Genomic DNA, 21,981 nt, shown 5'->3' with positions numbered 1-21,981 from the left:
AATAAAAGACTGCAGATAAGGAGAGCTGCAGGCAAAGCAGGACCCAGCATCTTTAATGGGCAGTTATACGACCCACTGTGCGTACACGGGCAGTAAATCAGCAGAAACATCTTTTATGGAGTCCTGGCTTTTATGATGTCATTAACTTTCCTCCTTATACTTTAGGTCTAATGAAATAAAGTCATGAGGAGGGATCAAAGGATGAGACTGTGCCTATGGGTTTCCTGTTATTTTCTTTGTTAAAGCCAAAAGGGAGGTTTATGTATGTGACTAGGGTCCTTTTCTGGCACCAAGCTATTTTGGGGAGGGGATGGGATTAGATATTATGTCCTTGTCAAAGGTAAAAAATAGCTTTATGATAACCTGCCGCTGGCATTAATATGATTAATGGAATACACTGTACATTTTTTACTCATTAAGCAAATTCAGTTCTGCGTTTGGATTTTAACCTCTTCTTGACGTGATGCTTGCTGCCAAAAGAGAATTCATTCACGTATCAGGGTGAAGGCACATGGAGCAATTACCATTGACTGCACAACAAGACAAGTCTAAGTGCATCCCAATCAATGGAGCAAGACATGAAAGATATTATATTTTGGATAAAGCAGGGAATCAAATACATTTTATCTAATGTCTATTGTACCCACAGACCCCGCAGGATAGAAGGCTTCAACAATAGAAAAAAACATTTCTTATTTCACATGATGGCAGTGATAAACATTTATACCCAGTATAATATAGAGATTACACACTAAAGACAAAGAATTCCCCCACAAACCCTCCCCCACTTCACCAGGCTTCACGATTCGGCTGGGTTGTGGCCCAGGTGAGCACATGTCGTGTGTATGAGGCATTAGGTATAAAAGTATCTCTCTCTTATTATAAGAGGAATTGCTAGTGGCCACATAGAACATTGATACAAGTTTCTCTTTACTCTGAGAAGGCTGCATTTTACACTTGGTCTCTCTGCTTTACAATGCTATTCATATATTATTTTGGGGGAGAAACAGGCTAGTCAAAGAGGATAAAGGTCTTGGAAAAATGGGGGAGTAAAGGGAATCAAAGAGTTTCAGTTAAATTAAGTCTTGTGGACTAAATTACCCACCCTACACCATAGTATGTTCAACCACTGGAAGTTATTTCGTGACAACTAAAGCTGGGCTGAAGAGCTCGGTGCCTTTATTCTAAGCACATGAGTGATGTGTTTCCATCCCCGCAGCAGAGAACAGTGATTCTTATCTGTTGCTAGTGGTAACAGTCATGGTCCCAGCATGGGGTCCAGCAGCAGGTCTACTTGCTGATTCAGGCCCCCACACCAGGACAGACAAATAGGCTTTAGAAGTGGACAGGTCTCCTAGGGAGGTTTTGACATAAAGGGCCCTTTAGAAAGGCTGGAATTGTCAGTCGTGTGATGGGCTCATGCTGGGCCATTAGCTTCTGTTACTAATTTGCTGTGGATGTAAGCGGCTGAGCTGCGTGAACACCTGCGAGCGGTGATGCAATGCATTGTGGGAACAGCTCATTTACTTAGTAAGCGCCAGAAAGGCATTGTCCACTTTAAAAAAGATATTTTTTCCCGCAAGAGAAAATCCTTTATTTTTATTCTCAAACAAATTTAGCAATTCCAGGTAAGAAGGGATTTCCAACTATATTAAAAAAAAAATCATATTTACCTCCATCTCCTGACGCTCGGCTGCCAATGTGGATCAATCTCCCTGGCACACAGGGTCATGTGACTGCTGCGGCCATAATGTTGTACAACTGCACCCAATGATCAGCTAAGGTGGTCACATGCTCCTGTATTGAGATGCCATTGGATCATTGATATTGTATGTGTGTAAAGTCACAAAAGACCCGGAAATCTAATATTATTTCTATGTATTATTATTTATACTATATAGTATGCTAAAAACTCTTGTATATAAAGAACTCTTTATAGCCCTCCCACCGTAGACCTAAAGCTGCTTTGTGTCATCCGTTTTCTTTTTCTCATTTGTAACTTACTTTTATGACAATTTTTTAATCACACAACTTCTGACAGCTGCTTAAACGTAGTATTTGGTAAGTTTCCCCAGACTCTTCTCCCAATTTGTTTTCTTGTCCCACAGAAAATGTGACTCATGCAGATTATCACTATTCCTATGCCGTCAGAATCCCAGAATGCCTTTCTTCTTCCACGAGCATCATTACTAGCTCCCAGCCTTTAATGTTTGTAGCCAGCAAATGAAATAATGGAGAGAATATGTCTTCATTTCCCCGAGACCGATTACACTGTGTCTGTCTGGCTCCAACCCAAGATTTCAAAATTCTCTCAAAGCCATGATCCATCTACGCTGGCTTTCCGGAGAGACAGACATGTTATCATTACTGAACCCCGCTCCACTTATTTCATGAAGCACTGTATATGGTAGGTCATACTAGAGCAATAAAGCGGGATATTTCTCTGTAATGAATCCAATTATTGTAGGCATCCAACAATAATAAGTTTAATTTGCACAATTGTTTTGTTCTTTCTACAATTTCCTAACTATTTTGGGTTTGTTTTGTGTTTTAATGAAACATTCAGATTTTATAGCAGTCTCTTAGAAGCTTTATCTAATGCAACCAATTACAATATACAGTTTAGGCCCAACAGCAAACAGGTGAGGTTCAGTCTCTGGTTTTTGACTACAAAAATGCTTTTGGAAGGTTTTCTAATGTATACCTACAATGGGTATAGGCATATGGTGCCCATAAAGACACACATTTAAGTAAAAAAAAGCAAACAAAAAAACAAAAACAAAGAAAAACACATATACTGCACAGACGCACAGGTCCTGCATTTAGGTAAATTACAAGATTTGTTAATATAATAGTAAAAATGTGAAAATATCAGAATGAATTACTCTTTCCCTCCTCCTTCAGACGACAAGAAATCTTTTGCAGACGTAATTGCCGGTCACATGCATATTAACAGACATTGCCTGCAGGAGAATTATGGCTACAGTGCTGCATGAATAAATATTTCAGGGATTAAAATGAATGCTTCATTGCGGCATGGATTTAATATGTCCGAGACCCTGAAGCAGGAATACAGAGTACCATCAAACCCGAGATTCATCTTTTGAAACTTTAATTGGGAGACTGACACTATAGAAGGTGTACATTATTGCCCTTGGCTATGGCTAAAAACATATCAAAAGATCTAACATATGCTCTGTGCAAGGGATACAGGTAGCTGGTGGTTGTCTTTAAATATCAGAGTTTCACACAAATCTTATTGAAAATCCAAGATTGCCTAAAGCATCAGTTGAAAACAATGGGCCGTAGTAACTAAAAACAGTGCAAAATGCACTACCTCTGTAGTGTGCAGGAGGCACCAGATTCAGGATTTGTAGCCCCCGTTCGTCATGAATCTGGCCCCCATGGGCCGTGCGAAACACTTCTGGCAGATTTTGCATGTTAAATGTGGCGCATGGTCCGACTGAGCCCCAGAACGCACATTTCAATGCAGAAATTTGTATCTCGTGTAGCATAGTGCAGCCGCACCACGGACACCACGTGTGACACAAATGTGGCGCAATAAATATGTGTGTAAGCAGTTTGCAAAGAACATGCAAAATCCACCAGAAAGCTGGCGTGCAGCTCATAAGTTGCAGATTTGGGTACAAATTAATAAATGATGAATCTGGCATTCCTTAGGAAGAAGTGTTAAAGTGGAGTAGGTTAGCAAAAGTTGCCGAAAAAGTAAAAATATGACACAAGTTGGCGACAAAAAACTGAATGTGAATACAATTAAACATTCCCTTCTTCATAAAATGTAACATATTTTGTAATGCTAGAATTTGGATATTGGCAATGGGGGATTGTAATGTACGCAATTCATTGGGCGTCTGGAGATACTGTGCAAAAGAACACATGCCCTAAACCAAGAGTCCTGCTGACTTTAATATGGTGAACTGTTTGACAATTATAAAACTCTGAGTAAGACCTAATAAAGTACATAGCTAAAAGTGCACTTTGTTAGTGTTAAATGGATAACTGAGACTGAGAGTGACAAACACTTTAATGCCATCCAAGTGCAGACGGAGAGGATTTATTGTACACACAGGTCAGTGAAAAGGATTCCAACTAGGACATGTTCTGCACGTAAACAAAATGTGCCATACTTGAATTGCCTAGAACAGTGGTCCCCAACCTTTTTTTGCCAGGGACTGACTGGCTGAAAACAAACTAACTATCACTAGGGACAGTTGGGTGGAAGGATGCAGTCTGGATTCACTGCCAAAATTGTATGTTTGCATGCCCCACCATAACTCCCTGTATGCCTAGCTTATATTGTACCATTTCCTGAGGAACCACCTGCCCCACTTATATTGTCCCTTTCCTGTAGCAGGCCCCCCACTAAAGTCCCCTTTCCTGCCCCCTCCCAGGTCTCCGTTTTTGCATCATGCCTTTCTCCCATGTCCCCTTATGCTCGCCGTCAAATGAGCAGTGCAATAACATGGGAATTAAGTAAAAGAAGAGAAGACTGCTGTAGGTGAACAGGGAAGGTGAGTATTTATTTATTTATTTTTTTACAGAGTTCGGCTATGGCCTGGAACCAGGTGTTCCACGGACCAGTCTAGGGCCGCGGCCCGGTGGTTGGGGAACACTGGCCTGGAACACCTAACATGTAAAGTGGTATATGCCTAAAGAGGTGTGGCAACAGGCAGTAAACTCATAAAATGCATTATCCTGCCTGAACCACTTTGATCAGGCCTGGTAAAATCTGAAAATCTTGGTTGAAGCTAAGACTACCACTTCTGGTTACACATCATAGTCATCTTTTTTTCAATCCTTCTAAGAGACACATACACACAAACCCTGCTAAGCTGATTTTATCTGAAAGCATGGTTGCTAACCAAGTGATTTCCGTCTCAGTCAGCCTAAGCTTTTCCGCTACACTGCGAGGGGGAAACCACAGAGAAAAGGCCTGGGCTCCTGTGACTTCCCACACAACCCTTAGCTTCAGCAGGAAGGAGAATGTATTCACAGCTAAGTGACTCAGAGTGCAGCAAAGCCGAGGCTGGCCGGCCGCAGACTATGGTAGGATGACCACAGCGAGCGCGATGATAACACAGCACATGCTTTCTAGATGGCCATCTTTTCCTGTGTGATGAAAAGTTAGTTTTCTCCTTTATATAATGGAAGATGGAACTAAAAATTAGCATCCATTAACTATGTCCCTGCCAGAAGATACTGCCTGTCGAGATAATATGCCTCTCTATGCTCCCGTCATATGGGAATAAATCCTAAGGAAGCAGCATTAGCCTCCTTCACGGTTTACTCTCACCTCAGGAATACAGATGAACACATTTCTCTATTGCAATTTCTAGCACGTCGTCAGAATCCTTGTGCAGCCTGAGGCCATAGTCACTTTCTGTCCCTCTTCCTCCTCCCGACTAACAGTTTACATGTCACTTAGGTTAAACCTCCAAGTGTTAATGGGATAAGTAAGAATTACTATAGCTGCCATATATTCAGGATTTCAAGCTACCCATTGAGAAAACAGATGAATAACAAATTAAAAACTCATAATACAGATCTACTAGTTAGAGATTTCAGGGGTTTGTTAAAACAAGCATTTGAGCATATGCCCCATCTGCCACAATCTCATTCTAGAGCACCATCCAGCCACCCAAACTGGTAGGTGTGGTTATTCATAGGGCCAACACAAAGGGAATTATTGCATACATCAATATATTGAAGGATCACTGTTTATTTTTTAATATATGCCAGGGTATAGCATGGTACGTTGTGAGGGGTATATATTATTTAGGAGCACAGTGTGGGACGTAGATGTTATCCAAGGTATACTATCCTGTAAGTAACTGTGGTATTTTTAGGATTGCAGTGTGGAGCTATGCTCAAACGGTCAGGATGGCCAATTGTGAAGCAGAAGTCAAGACGGGAGAAGTAGTCATGATGGAGAAAAATACTGTCACATGTCTACCAGGGCAAATACCAGGATAGAAAAGGCTAGCACAGACTGAGAAGGAAGGGGTGCAATCTCAAAGAAATGATGACTGTGGCTAATGGCAGCAGTGGTGTGCAATCCTTAATCAACCTAGGTTTGAGAAAGCGCCACACAGGCGCGAAACGGCCCGTCACTTGCCACGGTCTGCATTCTGTCCATGTCATCACTCTGTTGGTCCTAATAAACTTTCGCACAAACTTGGTGAGTGCCGCTTCATATTTTCTTTGATTAAGAATTATTTCTTCTACGTTATATCTGCAAGCTGAGCACCACCTAAGTGCAGCCCAGGCTCCATAACGGAGAAGTACGCATGAAGGAGAACATCCTCAAGGGGTAGTGCAGGGTACTTACTCTACATACTGAATAACTGGTGTGCAATCCATTTACTGCTGCTATATATGTGTAGACATTCATTGTTGGTATTCGTTTAAGTGTGTATTATATATTTATAAAGGCAGTTAATTCATTTCATGTATATATTTATTGGTGAAGCCTTTTCATTACAGGTACATTTTTGTAGGTGTTGTAAAGCAATTAGTTATATAGTTATTGTGGTATATTCATGGGAGGTACAATTTATTGGGTGTGGTATAGCGACTGCAGGCACACATATACGTTCAGTACAAATATATGTACTTAACTATGAATAATCAGATAGCAGTTGGCTGCTAATATCTCTTTCTTATGATGAAGAGGTGGAGGGCACCATTTAATTTTTTGCATCAGGCAACAGAAAGGCTAGGATCGACAGAATGTGCAGTGTGGGGGCACCAAAATGCCTTCCCCTAGCCTGGGTACAGGGAAAGAAGAAATGGTTTCTGAGTGCTTCTTGCTTCTGTAACACAGAATTTTTTTTTTGTAACACAAAATATGCCTACTAGTATGTTATCACTGATCATCACAATAAAAATGGACATTGAATTTGCAAAGTGAGACTCAATTTAGGTAATACTTTTCCACATCTAATTCTAGTTACCTGAAGCTAATAGAGGAGAGTACATGATAACTACGGTGGTAATAATAATAAGCAATCACTTATGCTTATTGACATCACTATCATTACAACTTATCCGAGCCATAGAATCCCAATACGTTGCTTCTTAATGTATTTGGTTCTAAACACTTTGCTTGTCCAACTGAAAATGGGTTGTCCAAACTATACACAATCTACATTTTGAAATTGTTCTCCAAAGTGACTGCTTTCTCTAGATTCCATAACAATGGTCTCCAACACATTTTACACAACTTTTGCAAAAATAAAAACTCACTACCATCTACAAACAGTTAAGAAAATGTAGATAATTTCTCACGCTGCTATGGAGTTTTTATTTTCAACAGAGTGATGGAAAGTGAAAATCCTGCCACGTACATCAATGTGTCAGAGTGAAATCCAGTTATCTCTGTAGCCTGCATCCCAGCTCAGATCATAACCTCTCCTCCCTCCGCTTCTAGCATCTGCACAGAAGCCAAATCCCCCTGTACTCAATTTTCACATCTCCGTAGACAAGTGGCGGATTATTTACGGCTGTTTATTCCTCTACCGCCACAATGTGTAGATCCGGTAAGCGCGCTTATCCCATGTGACAGTGCTTCAAAGAGACAGCTTAGAGCATTTATTCCTTAAGGTATTTGTAACACACAAAGGAGATGGGATCCCACTGGATTTTACTTTCACTGTAGGTTTAGTAGCTGATCACAGAAGACGCACAAGTCCCTTCAGCCTATCTTGGAGCTGGGACAATTTACAAGCAGAGTAAGACATGCTACACGTGTAAGACACAATTGTGTTACTGTATTTGTCCAAAATAGCTCAACCAAAAGTATTTCACCACATTTAACAGTGCCACAAATGAACAAAACAAATAGATAAAACATTCAACAATAACAATGGCCAAGAAAGGAACATTCAGCTTGATGAGGCCATTTCTACAATCCCAGATCATAAGACTGGGTTTACACGTCATCCAGACGTCTAAGTAAAAGGTGAGTGAACTGTATTTGGCAAAGCCATTTCATGCACACCTAGAATGCAAATTATCCCAACAGTTGATAATTTCAAACTATTGTTAATATTCACAGAATAATCCTACGATGTACAATAATTCTGTAGTTGTTTTGCAATTAAATACACAAAGGTAATACAGGATGTACCTATTGGATTAACAACATACATGTAAAGAACTATCCATAGGATAGGTCAGTGATGGCGAACCTATGGCACGGGTGCCAGAGGTGGCACTCAGGGACCTTTCTGTGGGCACCCAGGCTGTTGCCCCAGAACAAAGTTCACCTGTCAGGACTTAAATCTTTCTGCAGTCCTCGACAATTGAAATGCAGCTCTCGACACTCTTTTAAGGTGACGTATCCTTGACTGATTAGAACTACAAGAGGAGTAAGAAGGTGTGAACAGGGCCATAATATTTTTGGAGGTACTACTACTGGCAACACGATTTTTCCTGTACAGAGGGACCCTGGAGAGAAGCTACAATGATGTCTGAATTTGGCTTCCTGCTTTCAACTGTATTGGTGGCTGATACGATTGCATGTTGTGGAACAACAGAGAGCAATAGCAGAGCAATATAGAGCAACAGAGAGCAATACGTTGCTGTTAAAATTGTCAGGTTGGCACTCGATGGTAAATAAGTAGGTTTTGGTTGAAGTTTGGGCACCTGGTCTCTAAAAGGTTCGCCACCACTGGGATAGGTCATCAATATGAGATCTATGAGCCAAGGGGGAAACATGACATTTGTCCAAATTGTACATGAAATATCTTTTAAAATGGGCAATATGATAAAGCATTTCTAACTATGGGTATTAAACACACTACCAAACTTAAACAGCTTAAGAGATTGTTTCCAACATAAGGATCTTAATGCATTTCTTTTCCAACTAGAAGTAGAATTGTAACCATTAAAATGACAAGCAGCTACAGAAAGATGTGCCGGATGTCTTATGGTTGAGCTGCTCATTTTCCATTTTCTGCTTTTATCCTTTCCAATCTCTATCTCTTCAAGGTCTGCTACACTATAGTCCTGTATTACTGATGAGGGCCGAGGAATACGGGTTTTTACTTTGTGCCACATATATAAGCAGAGGAACAATTGCCGAGGTTTAGCTCCTCATAAGTTCCCGATTTTCTTTACTTCAGCCTATTACATGTAGAGCCCATTGTCAGCCATAGTTAAAGCAAGCCAATGATGCTTCAGTTAGAAGGCTCTGGTTACAAAACTACTTACATCACCACACCAAACAATATGGTACAATACATATCAGGGCAAAAAAGACTGAAAGTTGGTTGGTAACCTGTTACTAGTTATGGTCTGACTAATATCAATATACCGCATGATGTAAGCGCTGACCTAGGCACATTTCATGAAAATAAAATACGAAGATACATCTTCTGTTGATCATCACGGTTTACAATCCACACAAGTTACAGAACCAAAAACAACAAAAAAAGTAATGCAAACTATAGGTAAAATTAAATGGGCATTCCGACTCCAAATTACATATCACACAAATATTTTTTTTCCTTCTTCCCCTAAGGGATTCCTGATACTTCCATGTATGTTTATGAGATCAGTAGCAAAAAAATGCAAACAATTGAGCATCGATCAGCCCCATGCAGCTAAAGGACATTAAAACTTACACAACACAACACACAAAAAGGACTGCTGTTTTAGTTAAAGGGAAAGTCATCAGAAATTGGCCAGATAAAACAAAAACAGTATGTTGTCAAGCAGGTTCTAGATCACGTTTCTTTCATGGCCCAGTTTGGCGGCATCATCCAGAAAATCAACTTTTAAGCGAAGTTGTAAGTTCGATATATATAAAGTCAAGGAAGTGGAGAGTTTACCACGCAAGTTAAACTCTCCCTTCCCCTAAACACCTCCTCCCATGTGATTGACTTCATGCGAAGGACTTCAGGAAACCTGTTCAATGATGTCCGTGGATGCAGGACCATCAATTACAGTGAAGGGGACATTCTGAGGCAGGGAAAGCTTGACTTCAGTATTAAACTCTCCGCCTCTTTGACTTCATAAAACCAATGTACATCTCACATTAAAATTGATTTTCAGGATGATGCCACCACACCAGGCCATGAAAGAAACATGTTCGGGAAGCTGTACAGCTGCTTTACAACATCCTGGTATTGGTTTACTAGGCCAATTTCTGATGACAGGTTCCCTTTAAGTACTTTCTTTCCTAAGATTAGTCCAGACCAATTTGCATAATTTCTGTTCAAAGCAAATGATCTACTCACTAACAGGCATAACAAGGAAAGAAAACACTTACTGAGTAGCCGCGTCCAGAGAGTGACTGAGCTGAGCTCTGTGGAGGAAAGAGAGCATGGTCAGCAAAGACAAACTCACCATGTTGCCAAACTTTGAAAATGCCAAACACAAATCTTCTTCGTCAGTTCATGAGCCGTTTACTACAGACTCCCAGGAAGGTAAAATGTTGGTTAGATACTCTAAAAATTAGGAAAATATATTGGAGCCATAGTCCTAGCCAGTAAAATGCATAATTTGCTAATGGTAATCTGCAAACGACTCTCCTCGATGTTTTATCAAGTAGTACATGGAAAGATAGCTCAAAGATGCATGCAATTCATACAAATACATTATTATTCCCACATTATTCAGCCCTAATGTTTGTTTTATCTGACAAAAATGGTGGGAAAATGAGGAATGTGTTCATATACAGTGGGGTGAAAAAGTATTGCCTTCACAGCTGGGAGCGCTTCCAGGAGACAGGCTATGTCCACACATTGCAATTAATCCTTATCAGTTTTGAGGTGGTTTAGGTGCAGATTGTTGTACAGGTTTCCCCTTCAGAATCAGTCACCAGTTCAGTCCATGTCTTTCACCTGTTAAATTAACAAAACTGCAACCAAGGGTGCATTCACATGCGACGTTAATGTATTCTTTAATGCAATGTTTACCTCTTCGCAATCTTTACCGTACAAGTACGGCACAGAGGTACTGAGGCTGTATGAAGAAGGCTCATGTGATTAACCCTCTCCATACAGATATATTGCAAATATCACAGCAAATACCCACCGGTAATACCCACAATCGGTGCTAGCACCAATCGCAAGTATCACGTGTTCCTTTAAAAGACAGCGGTGCATGGTGCCGCCATCTTTGTTCCGATCATCGATCCCTGGGATGTCATCAGGGAGCGGCAATTGGCTGTCATGACAGCCTTGGTTGTAAAAATGCCATATACTGCAATACAGTATCAGACGATCTAGGGTTAAAGTACCCTAGCGGGCTTAAAAGAAAATAGTAAAAAAAAAAAAGTTTAAAAAAAAAAAAAAATGCAAATCACCCCCCTTTCCCTAGAACTACTATAAAACAAAGAGTAATAAAGAGTAAAAACCACAAACATGTTAGGTATTACCGTGTCTCAAAATGCCCAATCAATATATAAAAACTATTATTCCTAGCGGTGAAGCCCATAATGGAAAATGGCGCCCAAGTGTCGGAAACACTACTTTTACACCATTTTACATCACATAAAAAAGGTAATAAAAGTGATCAAAAGATCGCACAGTCCTCAAAATGGTTGCAATGAAAACATCAGCTAATTTAAAAAAAAATATTACATCTCACAAAGCTCCATACACCAAAGCTTGAAAAAGTTATTAGCGTCAGAAGATGTTGAAACAATATTTTTTTTCTGTACAGATTCGTTTAATTTTTGAAACTGTATTACAACACAATAAAACCTGTATAAATTTGGTATCACCATGATCGTCCCAAACAAAAGAATAAAGCAGAGGTGTAATTCTGAGAACAAAGTGAAAGTCATGAAAACTGAGCCCACAAGAAAATGCGTTTTTTTTTGGCAATTTCACCAGATTTGGAGTTTTTTCCAAACGGCATGAAATAATAAACAATGTCACTGAGAAGTAAAATTTGGTACGCAGAAAATAAGCCCTCACACAGCTCCATACACTGGGAAAAAAAAAAAAGAAAAATTTTTATGTTATGGATTTGTGCAGAGCGACAAATGAACAAAAAACGCTGCATCCTTAAGGGGTTAATGCATTCATTAACAAGTCTATGTGTTAATGTTGACAGCAATGTAATCAGGCAAATCTCCTCTGCTCAGTTGTTGTGATGTGTTTAAAAAAGAATGCGTTAACACCACGTGTGAACGCATCTCAAAACTGATAATAAGACAGTTTTGAATGCAACCCGTGGACACACCTTAAGGCTGCATTCACACTACCGCAAGGGGGAAGTATATACGGCCGATATACGTCCCCCATAGATGGCAATGGACGCGCGGCACCCTATGGGAGCAGTACGGTGCAGCACACGTGCGGCACCGTACCGCTCCGTACCCCGTGAAAAAAATAGGACAAATAGGATTAAAAAAAAAAAAGAGGGGCGGGGGTGAGCAGCGCTCTCCCCCTCCTCCTCTCCCCGCGCGCTGCCGTGTGCCCCCCGTGCTAGTTTAATTGGACACATGGATTTTTTGTAGATATACAGGGTTCTGGATACATCTACACACAAGGAATATTGGATACTTTGTATTGCGGTATCATATAAAATAAGAAGTTCAGAATGTATGACACACAGTTAACAAATTTGCAACCTCCTGTCTGCATCTGACACCATTATGCCTAGTAGATTTCTTTTTCTCTATGATGGCATCCATGATACACAGTGAGAATCACATGACCAGCTACAGACTGTACTCCCTTTGCCTGCTGGGAGGACAGTGCATTAAATACTTCTCACTAAATATCCTACAAAATGTAAGAGACGCTCAGTATATATAATCAGGAGACTGCACTGCCCCCTCCATCACTAGCAGTGTATGGCTCTCATCATTAGCAGTAGCTATATGTTCTCTGCTCCCATCTGAGGAGAGTCTGTGTGTCATGGGAAGTGTGATAGACCCCTCTGGCCCATGTAATGTCACCTGCTCATACGGAGATCACAAGTGATAAGGAATTTTACCAAATAACTAAATAAGGTAACACTCAGTTACTTGTACATACTGGAGAAATACAAATATATTGAAAAATCAAATCTTTAAATTTGTGGCTGTAATGTTTAAAAATAACGAAAATTTCAAGTGTTGGCAACACATTTGCAACCCAGTGTACATGAGATTGTCTACCAGACAGAAGGATATTGATGCTGGTCGTACAATAGTCTGCAAAGTCCACACACTTCATCAGCTTCCGTGCCATGTTATTATATTCTTTGTGTTTGCTGTGAATGAATGAAAACATTCTACAGAAGAAACATACAGTAAATGGCAAAATATGTCTATTTGACTGGCAAAAAAACCAAACATTTAGGATACAAAGATTATGAAATCTTCAGAATACAACTCTATAAATAAAGGACTTTAAGCAATCCTGGCGTTGGCTCATCCGATAAACACAGTTGTGTGATAATCCCAATAATCATCAAACGCATACGTGCCAGTGAGTAGCGCGGCAGTGAAGGAGTTAAGCAGTGTACGGGTGAATAATGCAGCTGCATTTCCTATTTTCCCTGGTGAGTCAGAGGAGCACAGTGCACCTGCCAACCTTTCCTGCTAAGCCAATAATTGCCAATTTAATCTTTGCCTCTTGGTATCACTCATGTTTAGCCCTTGCTGTGCCCTGAATACATCTTCATTCATCTAGGGGGGGCGCACTTGACAATTAGAGTGTTAGCTCCAGCTAACTAGGGCATCCCGTTTGGCAAGGCCAGGGAGACAATTATTGGTCTATTTCCCATCATGTAGTGGGTGGTGCTAGGGAAATCTACAACAATTACATTAGCTCTTTCCTTTTTTCGCTTTCCGCTCCCTCCATCCCTCCTCACACCCTCCTTTCACCTTCAGAATATTTCACATTATCACAGCTTTACAACCACATTCAAATTTTCCATGTTCACAGGGACTGAAGCTTCTATTTAAATGATAATGAGGGACAATCCATTCAATTGAGCGAGGGAGAAAATCCATTAGAACACAGGCAGCTCTTAAGCTGGGTCATGAACAGAGAAAGAAAAAAAAATTTCCCTGTTGTCTTACAGCCATTATGCACGACCATGTATGGATTGTAACACAGGTCATAGCATCTCTATAGATTAAGAGAACAATTACACATAAATGCATTGACAGGCCTAATAATTATATATTTATATTATATATATATCTATGGGGATATATATATATATATCATTGTTAATATATGGCAGAGAAATAAAAATCATTAGTAGATGGAAAGTCTGTGACACTAGATAAAATAGGCTGGAGCTGGTAGTGAGAATAATAATAAGCATATTTTGCCCGATAAACACGTCGCTGCTTTGCTCACAGATTTAATCACGCCTCATTGGCTGTAAGGTCTAATAATTCATTTCTACCACCAATCAAAATGCCCCACATGGCGAGCTGGAATTGAGCACATCATTACGTAGAACTAGGATAGGTTCAAGCTGTTGCCATAGTAACACTTCTGGCCTCCACCGCTCTTTATGATGTTCCATTCTTCCACCTCCTGGAGGGTAGGGGGGGTTCTTCTGCTAATATGACAGAAGAAACAACTTTTGCATTTGGTGTACTACACGTTCTGTTGACGTCTACCTACGGAAAAATCTGACAAAGTTCTACCTGCAGAAGACTAGTACCCCTCCCACCAGTAACACTTCTTAATTAACATCCCATAATTGAATCAGAACGACTCTGCTTCTGATCTGAGGAATCTACACTAGAGGAAATCTGCAGCTACAGCCCCCCCCCCTGCCCCTTTTTTCTTCCTCCCCTCCCATCACTTTCGCCTGTCAAAGCTGTCAACTCAAATACAGCTTTAATCTGCCAGGAGCACTTTTCTCCTGACATTTTTAATAAATACTTTCAGCTCTTAAACACATTTGCTGCAGATATCTCCTTTCCCGCCTCCCCCCTGTACTCCCTCTCCTTCCCTACAGAATAAAAGGCAGGGAGACCAAAAGCTGAAAATACTGTTTGGGATCCAACTTCTATGGTAAATGATCGCGCTGCAATGTAAACTGATACAGAGTAACATCTCAAGCGCTATTTTAGGGTGCACAATTATATGGTGCAGGAAACTTTTATATCCCTATATAGCAATATCAAGATGACTCGACTGATGAGATATAGTCAACATGAAAATCGATTAAAAAAAATAATACTAATGTCTACAAACATGGAGAAATAATTGGGTCAGTAAGAGATAATGACCGTTTAATACTATATAACCTGTTCACAGGTTCTGGAAGATTTATTAAAGCACTGAAATTCTTCTGTCTAGATTATCGTCCTAAGGATCTTGTCCTCTATAAGGAGTAATCACATAAATTTGGGGGTAATATACAGCTAGTCATGACAACTTAGATGAAGTGACTGTAGTAGAATACTGTACGTAGGATAGAGAAATATCCTATGCTTATGGCAATCTGTGGGGATTGATTATTCAACATACCAGTATTTTTTGGAGAGTCTTTTATAATTAGATTGTGAGGACTGATCTGGCAAGCTCTGTGTAGAGCTGCGTAATCTGTGTGCGCTATATAAAGAATTATTATTAATTATTTATTATTAAGACACCCCCAATATATGCAGCATGTAAATGTAACTATACATGAGAATCTGACTTGCTATATTGTCAATCGGCCATCTGACCGTGTAAAAGATCATTTATACTATGTGGAGAGGAAAGATTTGCGCACAGGGCACTTCATCTCATCACGACAGGCATGAGCTGGTTAATGCCAAATGTTATTGTTATGAAAACCTTGGAGACCTCCACCTCTCCACCCACTGCTTTGCATTTAAAAAAAAAAAAGAGGCAGTGTTTTCAATTTAAAACCTAAATTAGCTGTCCAATTGAATCTAGCTGGCACAAAGCTTTCCCTGTGACAGGCTGTACTTATGAAGCATATTTCACATTAATAGAACTCAACATGAGTCCCACGTGTAGGGTGGTAGAAGGAGGGGGTTACGTGCATAGCTATTGAAATGTTAAATCCAATATCTCAGAAATGTTACTTTTTTTTTTCTCGCTGTAGCTCTGCAGAATAACAGGCAAGGCACTGCAATTCATTAGAATATAAGATGGGGAAACATAATTCAGGCCATCTAATTTGGGGGGGGGGGTCCTAGAAATATATTATATATACAGTCTTACTTACAAAGCATGCTTCCTTCGTTGACCACAGTTAAGTTATCTGTACAGCTAGTAATGCAAAGCTGATAGAAACACTCACCATCACACAGATATTTCAACAATGTGGAAAATATATTTGGGATTAGGTCATCTCTTTGATGCGGCTTATTTATACATTATGGGTGAATTTTTTATTCAGATGAAATAATAATAATGATAACAATAAGCTGGACATAAACAGAAAGATGTATATCAGCCAAAAACACTGGTGGCAATGGATGACCATTTAATGTATATACTGGCAGAAATGGGAATGGGAGGAGGCAAGATCAGGGGCCTTTGTATGAACATTGTTGAGTCTTTCGTTCTTAGATACAAGGCACCAGCAGAGGTGTCCTGTGGTAGATTACCCATTTACAGCACATGTGATCATACATCTGTAGGAGCTGAAAGGTTTCGGTAAAAGTTATCACCTGTAAGACTAGGTCCGTCTAGGTATATGGCTCACCCTTCACTCCATGCATCATTATTGCTTAAACAAGAACATGGTGGAAAAAGGTTATTTCATTTGCTCTTATGGTGGTCAAAAGGGCCTGAGTGAAGCATTATTAAAAATTACTACTTCAAGAAATCCATGAGTATAATATAATCCATCCCTTAGATGCAAAGGACAGCACCTAACTGCACTAAACTATACTTGCTTTAATTAGTAGTACATTTTTTATGCAATACAGAAATGTAGTAATTCATATATTTGAAAAAAATGTTATTTTAAAAAGTTCTGCACAATTTTATCTGTTTCAGGAATGGAAATACCGTATATACTCGTGTATAAGCCGAGTTTTTCAGCACAAAAAATGTTCTGAAAAACGTCCCCTCGGCTTATACACGAGTCAATACATAACATGCATACTTAAAAAATATTTAAAAAATAATAAACATATATACTCACCCTCCGGTAGCCCCGATGTTCAGCGCTGCTCCCCCGATGTCTGCGCGGGTCCTCTTCAGGCTTCTGCGCCCGTCTTCTTTCTTCTGCCGGGCGCCGCCATTGTTTTTCTCCCAGGCGGCACCTAGTATGACGTCAGCAGCGGCGCGTCATACTAGGCGCCACCGTGAGGTTGTTTTTTAATGCAGGGCTCGCTGTATACTACTGGGGGCAAGCTGTATACTACTGGGGGCAGGCTGTATACTACTGGGGGCAGGCTGTATACTACTGGGGGCAGGCTGTATACTACTGGGGGCAAGCTGTATACTACTGGGGGCAAGCTGTATACTACTGGGGGCAAGCTGTATACTACTGGGGGCAAGCTGTATACTACTGGGGGCAGGCTGTATACTACTGGGGGCAGGCTGTATACTACTGGGGGCAGGCTGTATACTACTGGGGGCAAGCTGTATACTACTGGGGACAAGCTGTATACTACTGGGGGCAAGCTGTATACTACTGGGGGCAGGCTGTATACTACTGGGGGCAGGCTGTATACTACTGGGGGCAGGCTGTATACTACTGGGGGCAGGCTGTATACTACTGGGGGCAGGCTGTATACTACTGGGGGCAGGCTGTATACTACTGGGGGTAGGCTGTATACTACTGGGGGCAAGCTGTATACTACTGGGGGCAAGCTGTATACTACTGGGGGCAAGCTGTATACTACTGGGGGCAAGCTGTATACTACTGGGGGCAGGCTGGGCTGGCTGTATACTACTGGGGGCAGGCTGTATACTACTGGGGGCAGGCTGTATACTACTGGGGGCAGGCTGTATACTACTGGGGGCAGGCTGTATACTACTGGGGGCAGGCTGTATACTACTGGGGGCAGGCTGGGCTGGCTGTATACTACTGGGGGCAGGCTGTATACTGCTGGGGGCAAGCTGGGCTGGCTGTATACTATAGGGGGCTGGCTGGCTATATACTGGGGGGGGGTCTGTGACCAATACATTTCCCACCCTCGGCTTATACTCGAGTCAATAGGTTTTCCCAGGTTTTGATGGTAAAATTAGGGGTCTCGGCTTATACTCGGGTCGCCTTATACTCGAGTATATATGGTAAATCTAAAAAAAATGCAGCTGTATTGCATTAGTATAAGCTTCCTTAACATTTTAAGTATGGGCGACGCCCCTCTCAAGGATGGCCCTAAGGTTATGAGGGCAGTCACTGTTCTGATAGGACACAACTTTTAAGAGAAACAAAATTTCAATTCACAAAAGAAAATATACAAAATAAATGGTGGCTACAGATGGAGGTTCCTGAATGGCAATGGCTTACACTTGTTATATTACTTTATACGTGATTGGCCACATTCTTTTCCATGCTCTATTCAGCAAAGCAACGTGTATGGGAGACTAATGTTTAGGATTATGTGAGATCTTCCCATTTTCTTGTAACATTTTAATACAGGTAGTTCAGGATATATTTTATATTTGTAGCTCCAGACAATTTATTTTGTCCCTGTGACAATCCTTGTTCCTATGACAGCACAAAGTTTTGAAAATCCAATGATCAATAAAAGTTCTCTACAGACATCTTAATCATTGCAGCCTGGGACTAAAGTAAAGCCTCCAGAGAGCTTCACCAGAGGTCACTGTGAGCAGAGATGTCAGTCTGTAACTAGGGGTCATCTGTAAGTCAGGAGATCTTAAGTTGGGGACACAAGTACACAAATAAAATCCCACATAACATGAATACTTACATCACTGAGGCAGTCATGGGAGCTGCTGCGCTGAGAACTCATGGCTTCTTTGATACTGCTGTCATCATTGCTTCTGCCATTTCTGTTTCTGGATACTTTGAGCTGAAAAATAAAGTGAGGCAGATATAAAAAAAAAAAAAAAAGATAAAGAGCTTTAAACATTAAAAAGGCCATTAATCAAAACTTCTTACAGGAAACCTACCACCACAGATCTTCCTATTATGTTAGATCTGGTGATAGGTGCCTCTAATGTATGTAAGGATAGATCCTTTAGCCCCATTTATGTTTTTTAATCTTTAATTGAGATAATATGCTAATTTACCAACAAGGCTACTGGGGCGTGGAGTAGCTGGAGCGGAGGCTACATGGCGCAGCTACTCCACGCCCCAGTAGCCTCCTTAATCCTGATACCCAGATATCTTCAGCGTGCTGCTACGTCGAGTTGTGCGCCCTCGTTCACGAAAGCGGCGTTCTGAGTATGTGCAGAATGCAGGCTGTCGGCTGCGTGGTCTCGGGTCCTCGTAGCTGAGTGCTGAAGATTTCTGGGTAGTTGGGTCAAGGAGGCTACTGGGGCGTGGAGTAGCTGAAGCGGAGGCCCGCTACAACCTCTTTGGCCAATTTCACCACTCAGCATGTCCCATTCAGTTTTTATTTCCTCTGACAATGATCTAGAAAAGCTGCCTTCCTGTGAATGTAAGAATACTAAGCAAGTCCTTCAGTAAATCCATGCTTATGTGGTTTTACTTCTGGAGGATAATATTCACTGTATACCACAATGGGGACATATATTACATTGTACATTTTATATATAACGCAACTGAAGCCATCATTAAAGCATCCTTCACTTTGTTTTCACTACAAATTACCTACCAACATAGGTTTGAGCTGATTTCGTTATCTGTTTTATTAATTCCTTTGCTTTTTTACAAATCTGATTAAGAAATCACCAGTGGGATGTTTTGGTAAGGTAACCTGTAAGGAAACCTTTCAGAATTAATGGCTCGATGCACAGGAAATCAAATTAGGAGACTGGCTGTCATTATTAACCTGCCTGAATGAATATCAATTCTTGGATGTTCTATGGCTTCTGGGTCCCTATTTGTTATCAAGAATTAAGTAGCACTGCCAGTGGCAATGATAGATCATCTTCATTTACACCTGCTGCTTATGAGTAGGGGTGATGCCTGCCTAAAATCATGAGCAAATACTCTATAAATGCTAGGAGCCCTAAAGCAACTTACACAGGTATGAATTACCACAAACCAACACAATACATAGCTTTTTATCCTTGGCTATTAATGGAGATGCTGTGCAACAGAACAGATAGCATCAGCAAAGTGAAAATCAGTGCTAGAGTCACAGTAACAGATCTGGATCCGTGCAAATTAGGCTTACATACCATATTTCAACATTAAAAGGGAACCTGTCATCAGGTTTCTTTCACTAATTTTGTCACCACTACCTGTTGGAGCAGCCCAAAAGGATTCCATCCCAGCCTTTATCTTGTCAATTCATACCTTGATCATTGTAAAATCATCTTTTCTTTATTATGTAAATGAGGCTTGTCACATGGTCGTAGGCAGTGATGTCACCCCTGTTCCCCTTCCCCTCTCCTCCCCGTGCTCATGTCTGTGTGTAAAGTATAGTAAAGCATTGCTGGTGTGTGTGCTTTATCTGATGACATGCTGTGCCCTCCTAATACACATGTGAGAGACAAAGACATCAGCTACACAAATACCTGACATGTTCTGCTATAACATAACTGCCTGGAGATGTTGTATCTCTCCTATACACACAGGCTGCAGGGGGCGCCAGCACCAGGAAGCACAGAGGAGCCAGCACCAGGAGTGTCGCATCATTATACAGGCTGTCAGTCATATGTATAGGAGTATCTCATATACACATGCTGCAGATTGCATGGGCGCCAGCACCAGAAAGCACATACAGAAGCCAGACCCAGGAGTGTCACATCATTATACAGGCTGTCAGTCATGTGTATAGGAGTATCTCATACATACACAGGCTGCAGAGTGCATGGGCGCCAGCACCAGGAAGCACGTAGAGGAGCCAGACCCAGGAGTGTCACATCATTATACAGGCTGTCAGTTATGTGTATAAGAGTATCTTACTCACACAGGCTGCAGGGGGCGCCAGCACCAGAAAGCACGTAGAGGAGCCAGACCCAGGAGTGTCACATCATTATACAGGCTGTCAGTCATGTGTATAGGAGTATCTCATACATACACAGGCTGCAGAGTGCATGGGCGCCAGCACCAGGAAGCACGTAGAGGAGCCAGAACCAGGATTGTCGCATCAGTATACAGGCTGTCAGTCATGTGTATAGGAGTATCTCATACATACACAGGCTGCAGAGTGCATGGGCACCAGCACCAGGAAGCACGTAGAGGAGCCAGAACCAGGATTGTCGCATCAGTATACAGGCTGTCAGTCATTATACAAGCTGTCAGTCATGTATACAGGAGTATCTTATATACACACAGGTTGCAGGGGGCATGGCTGCCAGTACCAGGAAGCACATGGAGGAGCCATTTCACCATTATACAGCACACCATTATACAGGCTGTCAGTCAACCACTAGGGATGTGGCTGAGCCTCCCACTCATGAATAAGCTGGACAGCTGAATATGAAAATGACTCATTGGACATCTCTCAGGTCATTTTCATACAGCTTTAGGACCTGATTGCTTAAGTTTACATGCATGTAGAGGGACAATGAAGGGATAAAGGCAATGCTTTCTAATGGCAGATTATGAAAATATATTTAGTTTCCGGGGTTAATTTTCCTGACAGGTTCTCTTTAAAGGTATGAGTAATGCGCATGTACTGGGAATAAATGGCGAATGTGCAGGAAAAAAAAAACAGACGATAAAGAGCAGGGGAAAATTAGCCAAAACCAGAGTAAAGCTGAGGGACAGGGATTACTCATAAGGGCTCCACTACATATAAGAATCTCACATTCAGGTCAGTGGGGAATGCTCATTTGGAAGAATTTTTTATACAAAGTATATTTTCTTATGAGCAATGGGTTAAAAAATTCCATACATGTTTCCTTATTTATTCTTATGCATATTTCTACAATGATAATTATTTAGAAATTGTGTATACACAATGACTAGATACAG

The 21,981-nt window shown here is 41.0% G+C and overlaps 1 protein-coding gene across 15 annotated transcripts in view; it reads right to left on the bottom strand.

The window, feature by feature from the left end:
• Positions 1-21,981, bottom strand: part of FBRSL1 (fibrosin like 1) — a 305,906-nt gene that overhangs the window by 157,081 nt on the left and 126,844 nt on the right. For 13 of the 15 annotated variants that reach the window (XM_072144436.1, XM_072144440.1, XM_072144439.1 and 10 more), the window contains 2 exons: positions 18,839-18,940; positions 10,295-10,330 (listed from right to left, as the gene is read on the bottom strand). In XM_072144436.1, the coding sequence (XP_072000537.1) occupies positions 10,295-10,330; positions 18,839-18,940 (138 nt within the window). The remainder of the gene's footprint in view (positions 1-10,294; positions 10,331-18,838; positions 18,941-21,981) is intronic. The other 2 variants (XM_072144443.1, XM_072144450.1) reach the window with 1 other exon arrangement.

Source organism: Engystomops pustulosus, chromosome 1, assembly GCF_040894005.1.
Source record: "Engystomops pustulosus chromosome 1, aEngPut4.maternal, whole genome shotgun sequence".
Taxonomy (NCBI): domain Eukaryota; kingdom Metazoa; phylum Chordata; class Amphibia; order Anura; family Leptodactylidae; genus Engystomops; species Engystomops pustulosus.
This window is presented reverse-complemented; position numbering and strand designations above follow the sequence as displayed.